This window comes from Mesocricetus auratus, unplaced genomic scaffold (assembly GCF_017639785.1).
Source record: "Mesocricetus auratus isolate SY011 unplaced genomic scaffold, BCM_Maur_2.0 Super-Scaffold_100020, whole genome shotgun sequence".
Classification (NCBI taxonomy): Eukaryota; Metazoa; Chordata; class Mammalia; order Rodentia; family Cricetidae; genus Mesocricetus; species Mesocricetus auratus.
The window spans coordinates 26,438,352-26,455,403 of NW_024429201.1; the positions used below are offsets into that span (position 1 = coordinate 26,438,352).

Consider the following 17,052-nt stretch of genomic DNA (forward strand, 5'->3'; position numbering starts at 1 on the left):
ACTAGTCAGTGGTTTAACAGAAAGCTGAAGTTAGGATGGTTACTGGAGATGAAACAGAACCGAAGAAGGCGACTAAGGAGCTGATGCACACAATCCGAGAGCAGGAATGGAAAGCTGAGAGCAATGCTCCTGAGGTTGCTATGCCCGAGGCCCTGGGCTTGATCCCCGCACACGCTGGGCACTAGTAAAACATCACCAGCGAAGTCCTGAACTCAAGAGAGAGGGGGCCCACTGCTTCCAAAGACCTTCTTTCTCTGCTACTTTTCCCCGAACCTTCTCTAGGGTTCAGGTCTGATTTACAGTCACTCACAGCTGAGCAGCTTTTATGCTCCCATTTAGAAGGGGGTCCATGTGGAAAGAATCCCACTGCCAGAGAGTCTGGGAAACAGAACCTTCATCCAGAGACTGATGGAAGCAGAGGCAGACACCCACAGATAGACACTGAACTGAACTCCTGGAATCCAGTGACAGAAAGGGAGAACTGATGAGCAAAGGGGTTAAGACTGGGCTGGTTTAACTCACAGAAACAGCTAATCTGCACAAGGGGGAGCTCTTGGACCCCAGACTGATGGCTGGGTAGAAAGCATGGGACTGACCTAGATCCCCTGAATGTGGGTGTCAGTGAGGAGACCTAGGTAATCTATGGGGCCTTGGGTAGTATTTATCCCTGGTGTACAAATAGACTTTTAGTGCCCATCCCACAACGAGGGATGCTCTCTCAGCCTGGTCTCTTGGGGGAAGGCCTAGGCCCTGCCCTACATGAAATGACAGACTTTGGAGATCCACCATGGAGGGCCTCACCCTCCGTGGGGATCGGAGTGGAGATTGAGTGGGGACTGGGGGACCTGGTGAGGAGCGCAGGGGATGAGGGGAGGGAGAGGGAGCTGGGATTGACATGTGAAATGAGCTTGTTTCTAACCTAAATAAAAAAAAATAAAAAAAAAAAAGAAAATATAATGCCTTCTAGTAACCTCTGGGTACTTGATTAATTTATCTCATCTAAAGACTGAACAAACTCATGTCCTCTATTTCCAAAGCAACTCCTCCACGACTGCTCCAAAGCACAGTAGTTCTGATGTCTTCTTCATTCCTTGTGCTTTCCCAGGAGTTTAAGTAACCATCCATTGACATTCTCATGCATAGGTAGGTAGGCGTCTTAAACACACTAACCTATCCAAGTTATCACAGTCAGTTCTTCATTTTCTTTCTTTGGGTTACTCTAGTTCTTTACTTCAGGATATTTTCTTGGTTATAGTGAACTTCAAAGAAAAGGGGCAATAATATTATCTCTGTCAGGAATTGTGTAGACATAGTTGGTATTGTTTCTAATGGAGTCTTGAATTCCATCAGGGCTTTGGGAGGATTAAGAGAAACAATGTGTTAAGTAGATGCTCCATTTAGAAACAATGTGTAATCTAGTTTTTAATATACCAAGTGGGGGAAAATAGACACTTTTTTTTTGAGACAGGGTTTCTCTGTGTAGCTTTGGAGCCTGTCCTGGAACTAGCTCTTGTAGACCAGGCTGGTCTCGAACTCACAGAGATCCACCTGCCTCTGGCACTAAAGGCGTGCACCACCACTGCCCGGCAAAAATAGACACTATTTTTAAATTTCTAATAAACAAAGTAGAATCACCAGTAGTTGGGAGGCAGAGGCAGGCGGATCTCTGTGAGTCTGCGACCAGCCTGGTCTACAAGACCTAATTTCAGGACAGGTTCCAAAGCTACACAGAGAAACCCTGTCTTGAAAAACAAAACAAAACAAACAAACAAACAAAAAAACCAAAGTAGAATCAGTATAACGACCCTATGAAGATGTCTCACTCCGTCCTAGGCTGTCAACAGAGATGTAAAAACCATCAGACCTTCTACCTGGAGAGTTAAGAGAGTAATCAGAGACACGCCTCAGTTGTGGACCAACAGCATGAGAGCAGGACACCAAGCCGTGCAGACTCCAGGCACACTGCATCATCTGTGGGGCAATGGTGTGCACGGCTCTGTAGCAGAGTGTCAACAGAGGTGAAAACATGCCCCAAAGCATGGAAATGGTACACTCCCTTAGAAACTGCTGTAGGCTACAGTTAAGTTACTCAACACATGGAAGCTCAGAGAAAGTTGAGGGTAGGAAAACAGTAACTTGAAGTGAGGTTCAAAATGAGGACAATAGGGTAGTCTCTGGTCACCTGGAACACAGGAGAGGATACGAGTTGATTTAGGTAGGAGAGATTTATGTCTTCGGATTCAAGAAATGAAAAGATAGTGATTTGCCAAGGTGAAAACTGAGATTATAAGCATATTCTCTGTGATCCTTTTAATGTCAAAAGGCAAAAGAATTATGTAATATGAAGAAAAATCAAATACCACTACTGTTCATTTTTATGGAGCTTGGACTCGAACTCAGAGGCTTACACTATGCTCCTGTCCCAGCTCCTAATATAAACATTTTCTTTAGGCTACAAGGCAGTGAGGTTAGGGAACAGGGTAGGAGCTGATATCTGCCGAGTACAAATCAACTAATGGCTGGAGTGTGGCTACAGCTTTGGCCACTGGCTCCCATTGCTTTGGGCCTGAGGTAAGGAAGAGCAACCAATGTCAGGAAACATGGTAAAGCAACGAGACTCATTCCATGGCAGACAGGGAGCAGATTTCTTTCCAAAGTCATGCTCTAAATGACCCATTTTCTCCAGCAAGGCACCATTTCCTAATATCCATTCAGCTGTGAACTTATTATGAACCCACAGATGAAGTTAGTTTGAACCCTCATATCCAATCATTGCCCCAAAAGCCTATCAGCTGGTAACTAAGTTCTTTACACAGGAGGTTTCTGGTGACATTTAAAACTGTAAACCCTGAAAACTCTGGCGAACCCAGCTTCAGGTGAGATTGGGCCTGGGGGGGGGGCATCCCCCATCCCCTGCCCAACACCCATCCCCTCGATCTTCCGGGGCCTTTCCTGGCATCCAGAAGACCCACCCACACAGGAAAGATATCAGCCCTTCCAGGCCCCAAACTCCAGCAAGCCCAGCTTCAGGTGAGATTGGGTCTTCAGCGGGGACACTCCCCATCCCCTGAGCAACACCTATCCCCTCGATCTTCCAGGGCTGCTCCTGGCATCCAGAAGACCCACCCACACAGGAAAGACATCAGCCCTTTCAGGCCCCAACCTCCGGCAACCCCATCTTCAGCTTAAGCTTCAGTGTCAGCATCCCCAGCTTCAGCTTCAGGAAGGAAGGAGACCGGTGGAGACAGAAAGACCCCACCAGCACCCACTGTAAGAAGAGATGGGAAGAAGACAGAATAAGAACTCACTCAGCAATAGAAAGACCAACATGACTCCACCAGAATCTAGGGAACCAACACCAGCAAGACCTGAAAAGCACTACATAGACGAAGCAGAGGAGACAGACCTTAAAAATTATTTTATGAAGATGATAGAGACCCTCAAAGAAGAAACGAGGAAATCCCTTAAAGAAATAGAAGAAAAAACAAACAAACAAAAAATCCATGAAATGGGGGAAAAATTCAAGAAATAAACAAATCTCTCAAAGAATCTAAAGAGCACCAAGAAAAAATAACCAAACAAATGAAGGAAACAACTCAAACAGTTGAAGGATTGAAAGCTGAAATAGAAACGATAAAGAAAACACAGAACGAGGGGATGCTGGAAATAGAAAAGCTGGGTAAACGAGCAGGAACTACAGATGCAAGTATCACCAATAGAATACAAGAGATAGAAGAGAGAACCTCAAGTGTTGAAGACTCATTAGAGGATATAGAGTCATCAACCAAAGAAAATCTAAAAACCAACAAATCCCTAACACAAAATATCCAGGAAATATGGGACACTGTGAAGAAGCCAAACCTGAGAATAATAGGTATAGAAGAAGGCGAAGAAATACAACTCAGACGTACAGAAAACATATTCAACAAAATCATAGAAGAAAACTTCCCTAACCTAAAGAAGGATATGCCTATGAAGATACAAGAATCTTACAGAACACCAAATAGGCTGGACCAGAAAAAGAAGTCACCTCACCATATAATAATCAAAGCATCAAACCTACAGAATAAAGAGAAAATATTAAGAGCAGCTAAAGAAAAAAGCCAAGTAACATATAAAGGCAGACCTATCCGAATTACATCTGACTTCTCAATGGAAATGATGAAAGCCAGAAGATCCTGGACAGATGTCCTACAAACGCTAAGGGAACAAGGATGCCAGCCCAGACTACTATATCCAGCAAAGCTTTCAATTACCATAGATAGAGAAAACAAAATATTCCATGACAAAGCCAGATTTAAACAATACGTATCCATGAATCCAGCTCTACAGAAAGTGCTAGAAGGAAAACCTAGAGCCAAGGAAATTAACTACACTCACAAAGACACAGGCAATATATAATCCCAGTTTACAAAACACCAAAAGAAAAAGGGAGGAGAAACTACACAAAATAACTTCACTAACAATAAATCAAGTACAAACAAGAATCATCAATCAATGGTCATTAATATCCCTCAATGTCAACGGCCTCAACTTGCCTATAAAAAGACACAGACTAGCAGAATGGATACGAAGACAGAACCCTTCCTTCTGCTGCATACAAGAAACACATCTCAACATGAAAGATAGACGTTATCTCAGAGTAAAGGGTTGGGAAAAGACCTTCCAATCAAACGGTCCCAAGAAACAAGCAGGTGTAGCAATCCTAGTATCTAACAAACTAGACTTCAAAGTAAAATCAATCAAAAGGGATGAAGGACACTTCATATTCATCAAAGGAAAAGTCCATCAAGATGAAGTCTCAATTTTAAACATCTATGCCCCAAATACAAAGGCACCTACATTCGTGAAAGAAACATTACTAAAGTTCAAATTGCACATAAAATCTCACACACTAATAGTATGAGACTTCAACATGCCACACTCATCGCTAGAGAGGACCTCCAGACAGAAACTTAACAAAGAAACAAAAGAACTAATAGAAGTTATGACCCAACTGGGTTTAACAGACATCTATAGAACATTCCACCCAAACACAAAGCGTATACCTTCTTCTCTGCGCCACATGGAACCTTCTCTAAAATTGACCACATAATAGGAAACATAGCAAATCTCCACAGATACAAAAAAATTGGAATAACCCCCTGTATCTTATCAGACCACCATGCATTAAAATTAGAATTCAACAATAACACAAATCACAGAAACCCTACAAACTCATGGAAATTGGACAATGCACAATTGCACCATCCCTGGGTAAAGGAAGAAATAAAAAATGAAATTAAAGACTTCCTGGAATTCAATGAGAATGAAGACACAACATACGCAAACTTATGGGACACTTTGAAAGCAGTGCTGAGAGGAAAGTTCATAACACTAAGTGCCCACATGAAGAAACTGGAGAACAGTCATACTAGAGAATTAATAGCACAGCTGAATGTTCTAGAACAAAAAGAAGCAAACTCACCCAGGAGGAGCAGCCGCCAGGAAATAATCAAATTGAGGGCTGAAATCAATCAAGTAGAAACCAAGAAAACATTGAGAAGAATCAATGAAACAAAGAGTTGGTTCTTTGAGAAAAATCAACAAAATAGACAAATCTCTGTCCAAACTAACCAAAAGACACAGAGAGAACATGCTAATTAACAAAATCAGAAATGCAAAAGGGGACATAACAACAGACTCTGAGGAAATCCAGAGAATCATCAGGGCATATTTTGAAAATCTGTACTCCACAAAATTCAAAAATTTAAAGGAAATGGACAATTTCCTGGATAGATATCACTTGCCAAAACTAAATCAAGAGCAGATAAACAATCTAAACAGACCTATAACCCCTAATGAAATAGAAGCAGTCGTCAAAAGTCTCCCAAACAAAAAATAGCCCAGGCCCAGATGGCTTCAGTGCAGAATTCTACCAGAAATTCAAAGAAGAGCTAATTCCAATACTCCTCAAAGTATTCCACACAATAGAAGCAGGAGGCTCACTGCCAAACTCTTTTTACGAGGCTACAATTACCTTGATACCCAAGCCACACAAAGACATAACTAATTTCCCTCATGAACATGGATGCAAAAATACTCAATTAAATACTCGCAAACTGAATTCAAGAACACATCAGAAAAATCATCCACCATGATCAAGTAGGCTTCATCCCAGGAATGCAGGGATGGTTCAACATTAGAAAAATATATCAATGTAATCCACCATATAAACAAACATGATCATCTCACTAGATGCTGAAAAAGCCTTTAACAAAATCCAGCACCCCTTCATGATAAAGGTCCAAGAGAGATCAGGGATAACAGGAACATACCTGAATATAATAAAAGCAATATACAGTAAACCAACAGCTAACATCAAACTAAATGGAGAGAAACTCAAAGTAATTCCTCTAAAATCAGGAACAAGACAAGGCTGTCTACTCTCTCCATATCTCTTCAATATTGTACTTGAAGTTCTAGCTACAGCAATAAGACAACAAAAGGAGATAAAGGGGATACAAATAGGAAAAGAAGAAGTCAAACTTTCACTATTTGCAGATGATATGATAGTTTACATAAGTGACCCGAAAAACTCCGTAAGGGAACTCCTAGAGCTGATAAACACCTTCAGCAATGTGGCAGGATACAAGGTAAACTCAAAAAAATCAGTGGCCCTATTATATACAGATGATGAAGTGACTGAGAAAGAAATCAGAGAAACATCACCCTTTACAATAGCCATAAACAGCATCAAATATCTGGGGATAATGTTAACCAAGGAAGTGAAAGACCTGTATATCAAGAACTTTGAGTCTTTAAAGAAAGAAATCAAAGAGGATACCAGAAAATGGAAAGATCTCCCATGCTCTTGGATTGGTAGGATCAACATAATAAAAATGGCAATCTTGCCAAAAGTAGTCTACAGATTCAATGCAATCCCTATCAAAATTCCATCACAATTCTTCAAGGACCTGGAAAGAGCAATAATCAATTTTATATGGAAAAACAAAAGGCCCAGGATAGCCAAAACAACCCTATACAATAAAGGAACTTCAGGAGGTATCACCATACCTGACTTCAAGCTCTACTATAGAGCTATATTCCTGAAAACAGCTTGGTACTGGCACAAAAATAGGCAGGTAGACCAATGGAACTGAATTGAAAACCCTGATTTTAACCCACACACCTATGAACACTTGATTTTTGACAAAGAAGCTAAAACTATACAATGGAAAAAAGAAAGCATCTTCAACAAATGGTGCTGGCATAAGTGGGTACTGGTATGCAGAAGACTGCAGATAGATCTATGTTTATCGCCTTGTACAAAACTTAAGTCCAAATGGATCAAAGATCTCAACATAAATCCAGCCACACTGAATCTTTTAGAAGAGAAAGTGGGAGATACTCTTCAACAAGTTGGTACAGGAGACCACTTCCTGAACATAACACCAGAACAAACACTGAGATCAACAATTAACAAATGGGACCTCCTGAAACTAAAAAGCTTCTGTAAGGCAAAGGACACAGTCAATAAGACAAAAAGGCAGGCCACAGAATGGGAAAAGATATTCACTAACCCCACATCTGACAGAGGGCTAATCTCCAAAATTTACAAAGAACTCAAGAAGCAAGTCTCCAAAACACCAAAGGATCCAATTAAATGGCCAAGAGACACTTAAGAAAGTGCTCAACATCCTTAGCCATCAGGGAAATGCAAATCAAAACAACTCTGAGATACCATCTTACTCCTGTCAGAATGGCTAAAATCAAAAACACTGAAGACAATTTATGCTGGAGAGGATGTGGAGAGAGGGGAACACTCCTCCACTGCTAGTGGGAGTGCCAACTCGTACAGCCACTTTGGAAATCAGTATGGAGATTCCTCAGGAAAATGGGAATCAATCTACCACAAGACCCAGCAATTCCACTCATAGGCATATATCCAAATGAGGCAAATTCATACAACAAGGGCATCTGCTCCACTATGTTCATAGCAGCATTATTTGCAATAGCCAGAACCTGGAAGCAACCTAGATGCCCCTCAACTGAAGAGTGGATAGAGAAAATGTGGTACATTTACACAATGGAGTATTACTCACTCAGCAGAAAAAAACAATGGAATCTTGAAATTCGCAGGTAAATGGATGGCACTAGAAGAAACCATCCTGAGTGAGGTAACCCAGTTACAAAAAGACAAACATGGCACATACTCACTCATATATGGATTTTAGACATGGATCAGGATACTGGCAGTCTGCACTTCCACTGATAGAGTCTGGATAACAGGAAAGAACCTAAAAGATATGCATAGTACCCAAGAGAAGAGGAATGAGGCAAGATCCTCTGAACAGATGGGGAACACGGCGAGGGGTGGGGGGTAGTGGGAGCTGGGAAGAAGAGAGGGGGAGAAGAGGAAGGGAGAGTAGGTCATGGGGGAACAGGAGGGTTGAGTGGGGGGGTAGAATGGGGGGAAGAAGGAATCATAGGTTAGAAGACAGATCAGGCACCAGTGTGACCTCCAGTGATCTAAAGGGATGACACCAATTGGCAAGCTAAGCAATAGTGGAGAGACCACCTCGAATGCCCATTCCTGATAATGAACTTGATGTCTATAACTATCTGGGAGCCTTCATCCGTGACTGATGGAAGCAGAGGCAATCGCACACAGTTAAACACTGAACTGAACCCAAGGAACCCAGTGACAGAGAGAGAGGAGCGATGAGCAAATTGGCAAAGAATGGGCTGGAAAAACCAGCAGAGATAGCTGATCTGAACAGGGGAGAGCTCTTGGACCCCAGACTGACAGCGGGGAGGCCAGCACGGGACTGATCCGGATCCCCGAATGTGAGTGTCAGTGAGGAGTCCTGGGCAACCTATCCCTGGAATACAAACAGACATCGTGTGTCCATAGCACAAAGAGAGATGCACTCTCAGCCTGGACTCTTAGTGGAGTGCCTGGACCCTACCCTGAGTGAAATGACAGACTCTAGACATCCCCTATGTGGAAGGAATTGGCAATAGGGTGGGAGGCTGGGGGGGGGGGTGCGGGAGGAGTGGAGGGAGAGGGAACTGGGATTGACATGTAAAACAAGCTATTTAAAATAAAAAAAAAAAAACAAACTGTAAACCCTAACGGATACCTTTTGTGAGTCAGAAACTTAACATACAAAATTTAGTGAATCTTGAAAAATCACCCTAAGAGCTACTACTATTAATCTCATTTAGTAGGTAATACAGCTGAGGTTCAGCAAGCCTCACTCTGACCTGCCTAAGTCCAAAGCTACTTGGGCTACCTGTGTGGATCAGAGGGAAAGGCCCTAAAAGGAAGCTGCCATCACTAGAAAGAATATGGAATCGTAAAAAATTATTACTCCATAAAATTTAGAATAGCTTTTATGGGCATAATTTGCATTGTGTCATATCACAGCAGTTGGGATCTCCCATTGATAAATCTCAATAATATAACATTGATACAAAACTTTGCTTAATTTTTTTTGTTACCAAAGGCATTCACTTACTCATATATACATTTGTTGTTGTTATTTTTTGAGACAGGGTTTTACTCTATAGGCCAGCATGACCTTAATCTCAAGGGCTTCCTGGCAAAGCATTAAATGTGTGTGCTACTATGCCCTACTCTACTAAAAGCTTGAAACATCACCTTCCCCAAATAAATGAATGCGTTCTTCTAAGGCATGCAAACGAGTGACTTCTGGTGTGCTTACTAGTGTCACGCAATCATTACCACTCTCACACTAGCCAGCAGGTCTCATTAGCTCCCGTTTCAGTTCTAAGTATGCCCTCTTCAGACCTTAGTGACTTTGGCGGTTACCTCGATGATTCCCATATGGTGTTTAGTGGCTCAAATCCCATGTACCAGTAAAAGCCTGCAAAACAATGTAACGCCTGTCCTGTGATATAGGACACAACAGGGCCTATACACACACACAGGTTCTACACACCTGTACACAATAGGTGTTCTACATTTACATAAAGTGACAATCGAGTGGAGAAGCTAGAGACTGAAGAGAAAAATGGACCCTAATAAAATCGTTCACTAACTGATATTCCAACTTCTCTAGCCTGCCTGGTAATAAAGACTTTAAATTTTTTCCAGCCTTTAAAAAATAAAAAGAAAGCACTCCACTAAATGTTATATATATAAATACATGAAAAGCAACACAATCCAATTACATCTGCCATAGGGGGCCATAAAGAAGAAATCAGACTCATCATTTGAGAAGAAATGCTAGCTCAGTTGAACATGTCCCCCACTGAGAGTTCTTTATGTTTATTTTAGCTCAAGCTGGCCATAAATAAGCTTGAGTAGTAGTCAAGAATATGTTATTAAAAAGTCTCTGGGAAAGGCAATATAGCCTGTGAATATGTAATTCTTCAAGGAGAGTGATCATCAGAGTATCCTAGCAACCATGACAAGAGCAGCATAAAGATGGAGGCAGATGGCAGGAGGCACATCACATAGTCCCCGTCACTATAGGCAACCAATGCACATGTTTGTGTATTTTCTTCTAGTTCTTCACCTATGCCATTACAGGAGGGGTGTGGGAGAAACCCTATATAAAAATCCCCTAGCACGTAGCTATGGAGTGTTTTCCCTGCCAGGGCTGTGCTAACTTCCCTTCACCCAGATACTCATGTCTTACAGACGTGACGGCATCTATGAGTTGACTTCACGCTTTAGTTCCAGTACTCAGGAGGCGCAGGCAGGCGGATCTCTGATTCAAGGCCAGCCTGGTGAGTACTAGGATGTCCAGGGCTACACAAAGAAACCTTGTTTCAAAACACCAGATAGAGCTGAGACTTCTCAGAGGCAACCAGAGTATCTCCTGGGAAATCCTAGCTTGCTTTTCCTTGTGGTGTTATCTTGCTTGTACAAATAAAGCCTGTCTGAAGATCAGAGGATAGAGCTTGCCACTAACTAACCATAGAAGTCAGGAAATCTGAACAGACAGACAGGAAGTGAGATGACTGGGCGGAGAGAGAATGTAAGCGAGAAGAAATAGGAACTTGCTCTTTTCTACTGGGAAGCTAATGATGCTCTAAGGTACTGTGTTATTTTTGGTGACTACACATTAATTTAAGGAACAACAGCCAACATCTTGATTAACATTCCCTTAGATTTTAGTCACCTGCTGACCAAAAAGATCTAAACTAAAACAAACGCCAGTCAGACTCAGGAAGTTATTTTAGTAAGTTGAGTAAAACAATTGCAAAGTCATCATCAAGGTCAAACTACTGTTCTTGACTTCATAGTCAATCATATCTACCTACCCCACCACCTCCAGTACTTTTTTTCCAAATTAATTTTATTAATGCTATGTGTTTAACTGTCTGCTTACATGTCAGTGCACCATGTGCAAGCCTGGTGCCCTTGGAGGCCAGAAGGCATCAAATCCCCTTGGGTAGGAGTTTACAGCAAGTTGTGAACTGCCATGTGGGTGCTGGGATTCAAACTCAGGCCCTCTAGAAGTGCAGCTAATGTTCTTAACCCCTGAGCCATCTCTCCAGCCCCAGTCACCTCCAATTCTTAAGACATTTCCAGTCAAAATGAAGGAATTATCTATTCAAATGTTAGTTTGGAGGACACGAAAATTCTTAGCACAAGTCAACCATAGACATTCCCTTCTACTGAAGGTTCCTAGGCCACTTAAATACTTTGAAATATTTTACCTTCTGACACTGTATAAAGAACACAAAGTGTCAGGGTGTTGTGGCTACCTAGAAATGACCATGACTAACTAGAATGCACAACCATAACTGCAAGTCCTTCATATCTTACTGCATTTAGAGTTGATTCCAAAACTGGAACAAGCATTTACATTTGCTGAAATGCAAAACAGGCATTTTTACTTTATGTGAAACTAGAAACAACTTATCATACTAAAAAACTGATAGCTAGGCCTATGGAATAATGGTTTAAAGGAACTTGCAAAACTTAACACATTTTCCCCTAATATTTAAGGTGATAAAAATCAACCACGTAAGTTGCCACATGGCATAACTGCCCACTTGGTTTCTGTTGCCTCTTTGCGATATTAAAATATTCAGTTAGGTATCGTGGCTGAATGGTCTAAGTTGGCAGATTAAGGCTCTAGTCTCTTTAGAGTGTTGGTTGAATTCTGATGTTGTCAATTTGTTTGGATAGTGAGTCATTTATTAGGGTTGGATGATAACACAGTTAAGTATCCACTGTGTAGGAATGAGGGCCTAAGCTTGGTCCCCAGCACCTGGTAAAAGGAAGCTGGGCTTGGTGGCATGCCCTTGTCATCTTTTCAGTGGATCAGCAGAGACACGAAGATTCTTGGATCTCCCTGGCCAGCTAGCCTAGCTTAATTAATACATGAGCCCCAGATCACAGTGAGAGACACAGTCTCAAGAAAACGAGGTGGACAGATTCTTAGGAAGAACAATGCACAGCTTTGTATGCATGGTCGCTCACACGGGCTCTTGCCTGCACATACGTATGTATGTACATATTCACACACACACACACACACACACACACACACACACACACACACACACACACACACATGCATGCAGATGTTCACTTTATATGTACTGGTATATGCCCTGGGATCTAGAACAGTTTTCTGTGGTGACCTCATGTCACTTACTTGAGCTCTCTACTGAGAACTATATTAATTCTGTCCTTTAAAGGTCGATTCTTCTCAGGAATGGAGAACCAGGTTTTCCGTCCCATAATCACCAGGTTCTGTTTACCTACAAAATCAAGCAGAAAGGATATTTTTGAGAACACACATATTTTTAGTGTCATACACAGGCAAGATACCATTGTCATAGTGACATCTAGTGGATATCCTTTAGAAAAATTAAGACAAACAGCTTCATCCAAATTTCAGATTCAGTACTCATTATTAACTAAATATAGTACTTATTTTTCCATTTGGTTCATCCAATTTACATCTTCTACTTAGGTTTTAGTCAATTGCAACCACACATAATTTTTGTTCAAAGTGCTCAGGCTGACGAGATTTGTCATCCACTAGATAACCCCATATGCTTTATTAAATTCTAAAATGGAGAAAAGATTAAAATCTTTGGAAATCTGAGATTAAAGACTCATAACTTGTATTTACCATCTAAAACTACTGTTCTCTGAGTCATCTGTACTAGCACCCACTATTCAAAGGTCAGGGACTATTGAGGCAGGGGGGCAGAAAGAACATAACAGTTGCTGGAAGAGGGAGAGAGATGTGAAAGATGGACTTCTGGATGAGATATGGCTGATGTCTGTATGCACCAACTCACAGCCAGTCAAAATCCCAGCAGGGAGGGACTCCCGAGGTCCCATCCTATTAGACAGCTATTGGTCACTGGGGGTTAGGGAGGAGGGGCTCTCGAGGTCCCATCCTATTAGACAGCTATTGGTCACTGGGGGTTAGGGAGGAGGGGCTCTCGAGGTCCCATCCTATTAGACAGCTATAGGTCACTGGGGCTGCTGAGAGAGGGAGAGTAGCTCTTAGGTTGGGCTGGTTATAGACTGTTCATGCCCCAGCTGACCACCACACACAGGGTTATTACTAACCACAAGAACATGAATTAGGGAAGGAGAAGAGGGCACAAGGAGTGAGAAGATAAATGGATGTGCTCTGTATACACTGTATAAATGTATACAAACTTTCAAATAAAAAACACAGTTAAACCAGGCGTGGATGGCCCACACCCTTAATCCCAGCACTCAGGAGGCAGAGCCAGGCGGATCTCTGTGAAGTCTACAGAGCGAGTTCCAGGACAGGCTCCAAAACAACACAGCGGAAACCCTGTCTCAAAAACAAACAAACAAAAAACACTTTCATGAAAACTTATCTCTTATTTAATTGCTTGGGAAAAAAAAAACTTGAGCGTCAGACAGCTGGATCAAAGGAACAGTGATAATTACCAGGTCATATTTAGGATTCCTTAACAAAGAATGACTTTGGGAGTGAGAGAGATGGTTTAGCTGTTAGAAGCATAGCAGAGGACCTGGCTTTGGTTCTCAGCACCCTCATCTAGAGGCAGTTCCAGGGAACTGACATCTTCTTCTGCCTCTGTGGGGACCAGGCACATATATTGTATACATACTTGTATATAGGCATTCTCAAAACACATTAGAAGGAAAAATAATCTTGAAAAAATTAGTTTTTATTTTGCATGCACTGTGTACCTGTATGCACAGGCCACACAGTGAAGATGGGTGCCTCCACTTTATTTACTTATTTATTTTTTCGAGACAGGGTTTCTCTGTATTGTTTTAGAGGTTATCCTTGAACTCACTCTGCAGACCAGGCTGGCCTCGAACTCACAGAGATCCGCATTCCTCTGCCTACCAAGTGCTGGGATTAAAGGTGTGAACCACCAACGCCCGGCTTCTCCTTATCTTTTGAGACAAGATTTCTCATTGAATCTGTAACCCACAAATTTGGCTAGAGAACAAGCCCCAGGGATCTGTTTCTGCCTCCCTAGTGCTGGCATTGTAAATGTGTCCCACTGGGCCCACATTTTTATTTGGGTGTTGGGATTTGAACTCAGGCCTTCACAACTTTACTGACTGAGCTGTTTCCCCAATCCTGATATTTAGATTGAGAGCAGACCGTGTTAATGGCACTTGTCCACCAGTGACCTAATATGCTTTCTACCTGTCCCATGAACGCTGTCTACTATGCCGACTTCTGTTTCCCCATTCTCTCTGCCAGTGGTTCTCAACCATGCTAAGGCGGTGACCCTTTAATACAGTTCCCCTTGTTGTGGTGACCCCAGCCATAAAATCATTTTCGTTGTTACTTCATAAATGTAATTTCGTTATGAATCATAATGTAAATAACTGTTTTCCAATGGTCTTCTGTCACCCCTGTGAAATGGTCATTCAACCCCTGAAGAGGTCAAAACCCACCGAGCCGTTCCTCTCTTACTATGACAAACAAATATGTCTGTTAGGGACAAATTACAAGGAGTGTCCTACAAGCAGCTGGAAACTGACTTATAAGTGTACATCACCCCCATTCTTTTATCTCAAGCCTGACCCCCAGACTGCCTCACTGAAGGTCAGACCTTCAACCCACCGTGCCTTCCTGCCTCCAGAAATCCAAGAGTTCACCACATAGTGTTTAATCGTATTTTAGCCTATTCTCCCTGCACTCTCCTCTATTTACTTACACTTTATGTGTTCCAGCGACAATTCTAAATACCGGCTCTGTTCTCTATATTCAAAGAGCTAAATTTTGCTGCGGATTCGGTCCAGTTAACTGCTCTTGCTAACATAATTTCAAATACATGTATATTAAAGAGGACGCTTAACAAACTCTGGGAACCGCACAAAAATTTCTGCCAAGAAGCAGAATCTCCCAGATTCCCGAGGGAGACTTCGCACTTAATACGCATGCATTGGAAATCTTGCTTCAGACAAACTCTAGAATCCTCATCTTAACCCCAAATTACCTTCCACTGAGGAGGTGGTGGTCATTCTTTGGAAGTACTTGAATTCGTTCCTGAAAGTTAGAGAAACACTGTGTTAACAGGTTAACGTGTGCTCAGGATCCAGCTCAGCGGCTACCCATGCAAGTCTGGGGGGTGGTGCTGCACTGTGACCGGACTTTGCTCCCGGCTAGAGCGCCTCTGGGCAAAGGCTGGCACAGCATGGGGATCACCGCGGACACCGGCCGGGGATGCAGCCGGCGGGCCTACCCGCTCGCGACTGTCCCTAAGTAGGTCGGTCCGCGCGTCCCCGCCAAGTGCACGCACGATCCGATTCCGCGAACCGCCTCGGTTTCCCTAACCCAGTCCGGCCAGTACCTGAGCAGAGGCCAGGGCAGGTCTCCGTTCTTGCCGATGCCCATATTCTGGGACACGGCGACGATGCAGTTCAGTGGTCGAACCATGACAGCAGCGGCGATCACCTCCTAGACAGCCCGCACGCCAGGTTTCCCCTCAAGTTTGGCGCGAAACTGCAGCGGCCCGGCGCCGCTTCCCACTTGTGCATCGGAGGCCCCGCCCTCAACAGGGCCCGCATCCTATTTGTACATTAGAGGCCCCGCCCCGCCAGGCTCCGCCTCCACCAGGCTGGGTCCGCCCCTACCAGGCCGGCCCGCTCAGGTCGCGGCGTGCGCGCGCGCAGGCGCGGGGTAGTGCGGCCGCGCGCTCCCGGCGGGCTTGCTCTTCTGCATCCTGCGATGCCCCGCAGCAAGTCCGCGTCTAGCGGCCTTTCTTCCGCCGCCCAAGCCCCGGGGAGGCAAGCGGTTCTGAGCCGGTTCTTCCAGTCTTCCGGAAGCCTGAGATCCACCGCGTCCCCCACCGCGTCAGCAGAGAAGGTAGAGGGCGACTCCTCAGCGCCCCCAGCGTCTACCGCTCCGCTCCGCCTTGGCGGAGGCTGCCGGGGGTGGGCTCTGTCCTCGACGGGGCGGAGCCAGCCGGCCGGGGGCGGGGTCAGCGGCGGATCGGAGCGGGCACGTGGGTGTCGCGCCGGAAGTGGAGGCAGTGTGGAGAGCTTAATGGTGGGGAGTACTAAGAAGTGGCGGAGTCGGGGAAGGAAAAAGGGGGTGACATCCACGGGGTTCTTGTTTTGGTTGAAAGGTTTTAGTTAGCCGATTAGAGGTGGTAGATTTGAGATCTTGTTGCCTCCTGTCGTTAACTGGAACCTGAGGCGGAAACTTCTGTTTAGGCGAATGACCAAGTCTGGCAGGTCCAGGCTACATCCTTTAACCTCCTCTGTCCCCGTTACATTGATGGTTGAAGAGGAACTTTATTTACACAAGCTTGCGTGGCTGACTAGAACAAAGGTGTCTTTAAGGGTAGTTTTCAGAATTCAGAAACACTGCTCAGTATTTAAGATCACTGTGCCAGAACATTCTTCTACTGTGCAGCCTCTCCGTGCAAAATAAGAATTTGGGTGGACGAAGTTCTCGTAGATGACTTATCGTTGACTATTTCTGTTGCTTGCAGCCCCTCAAATAGTCCAAAGCAAAGCAAAACAAAACTAAAACCCATAGTGATATTGTCACAAATGCAGACCCAAGAGTGAGCAGCCCTGGAGGTTATATTTCCCACACA

At 43.6% G+C, this 17,052-nt stretch overlaps 2 protein-coding genes across 2 annotated transcripts in view; one reads left to right on the top strand and one right to left on the bottom strand.

The window, feature by feature from the left end:
* Dhfr (dihydrofolate reductase) overlaps positions 1 to 16,114 on the bottom strand; it is a 30,582-nt gene extending 14,468 nt beyond the window's left edge. Inside the window, exons 1-3 of the mRNA XM_005065662.4 lie at positions 15,799 to 16,114; positions 15,445 to 15,494; positions 12,624 to 12,729 (exon numbers count right to left, since the gene is read on the bottom strand). Of these exons, the coding sequence (XP_005065719.1) occupies positions 12,624 to 12,729; positions 15,445 to 15,494; positions 15,799 to 15,884 (242 nt within the window). The 5' untranslated portion in view covers positions 15,885 to 16,114. The remainder of the gene's footprint in view (positions 1 to 12,623; positions 12,730 to 15,444; positions 15,495 to 15,798) is intronic.
* Positions 16,082 to 17,052, top strand: part of Msh3 (mutS homolog 3) — a 152,281-nt gene continuing 151,310 nt past the window's right edge. The window contains exon 1 of the mRNA XM_040728890.1: positions 16,082 to 16,313. Coding sequence (XP_040584824.1) covers positions 16,176 to 16,313 — 138 coding nt within the window. The 5' untranslated portion in view covers positions 16,082 to 16,175. The remainder of the gene's footprint in view (positions 16,314 to 17,052) is intronic.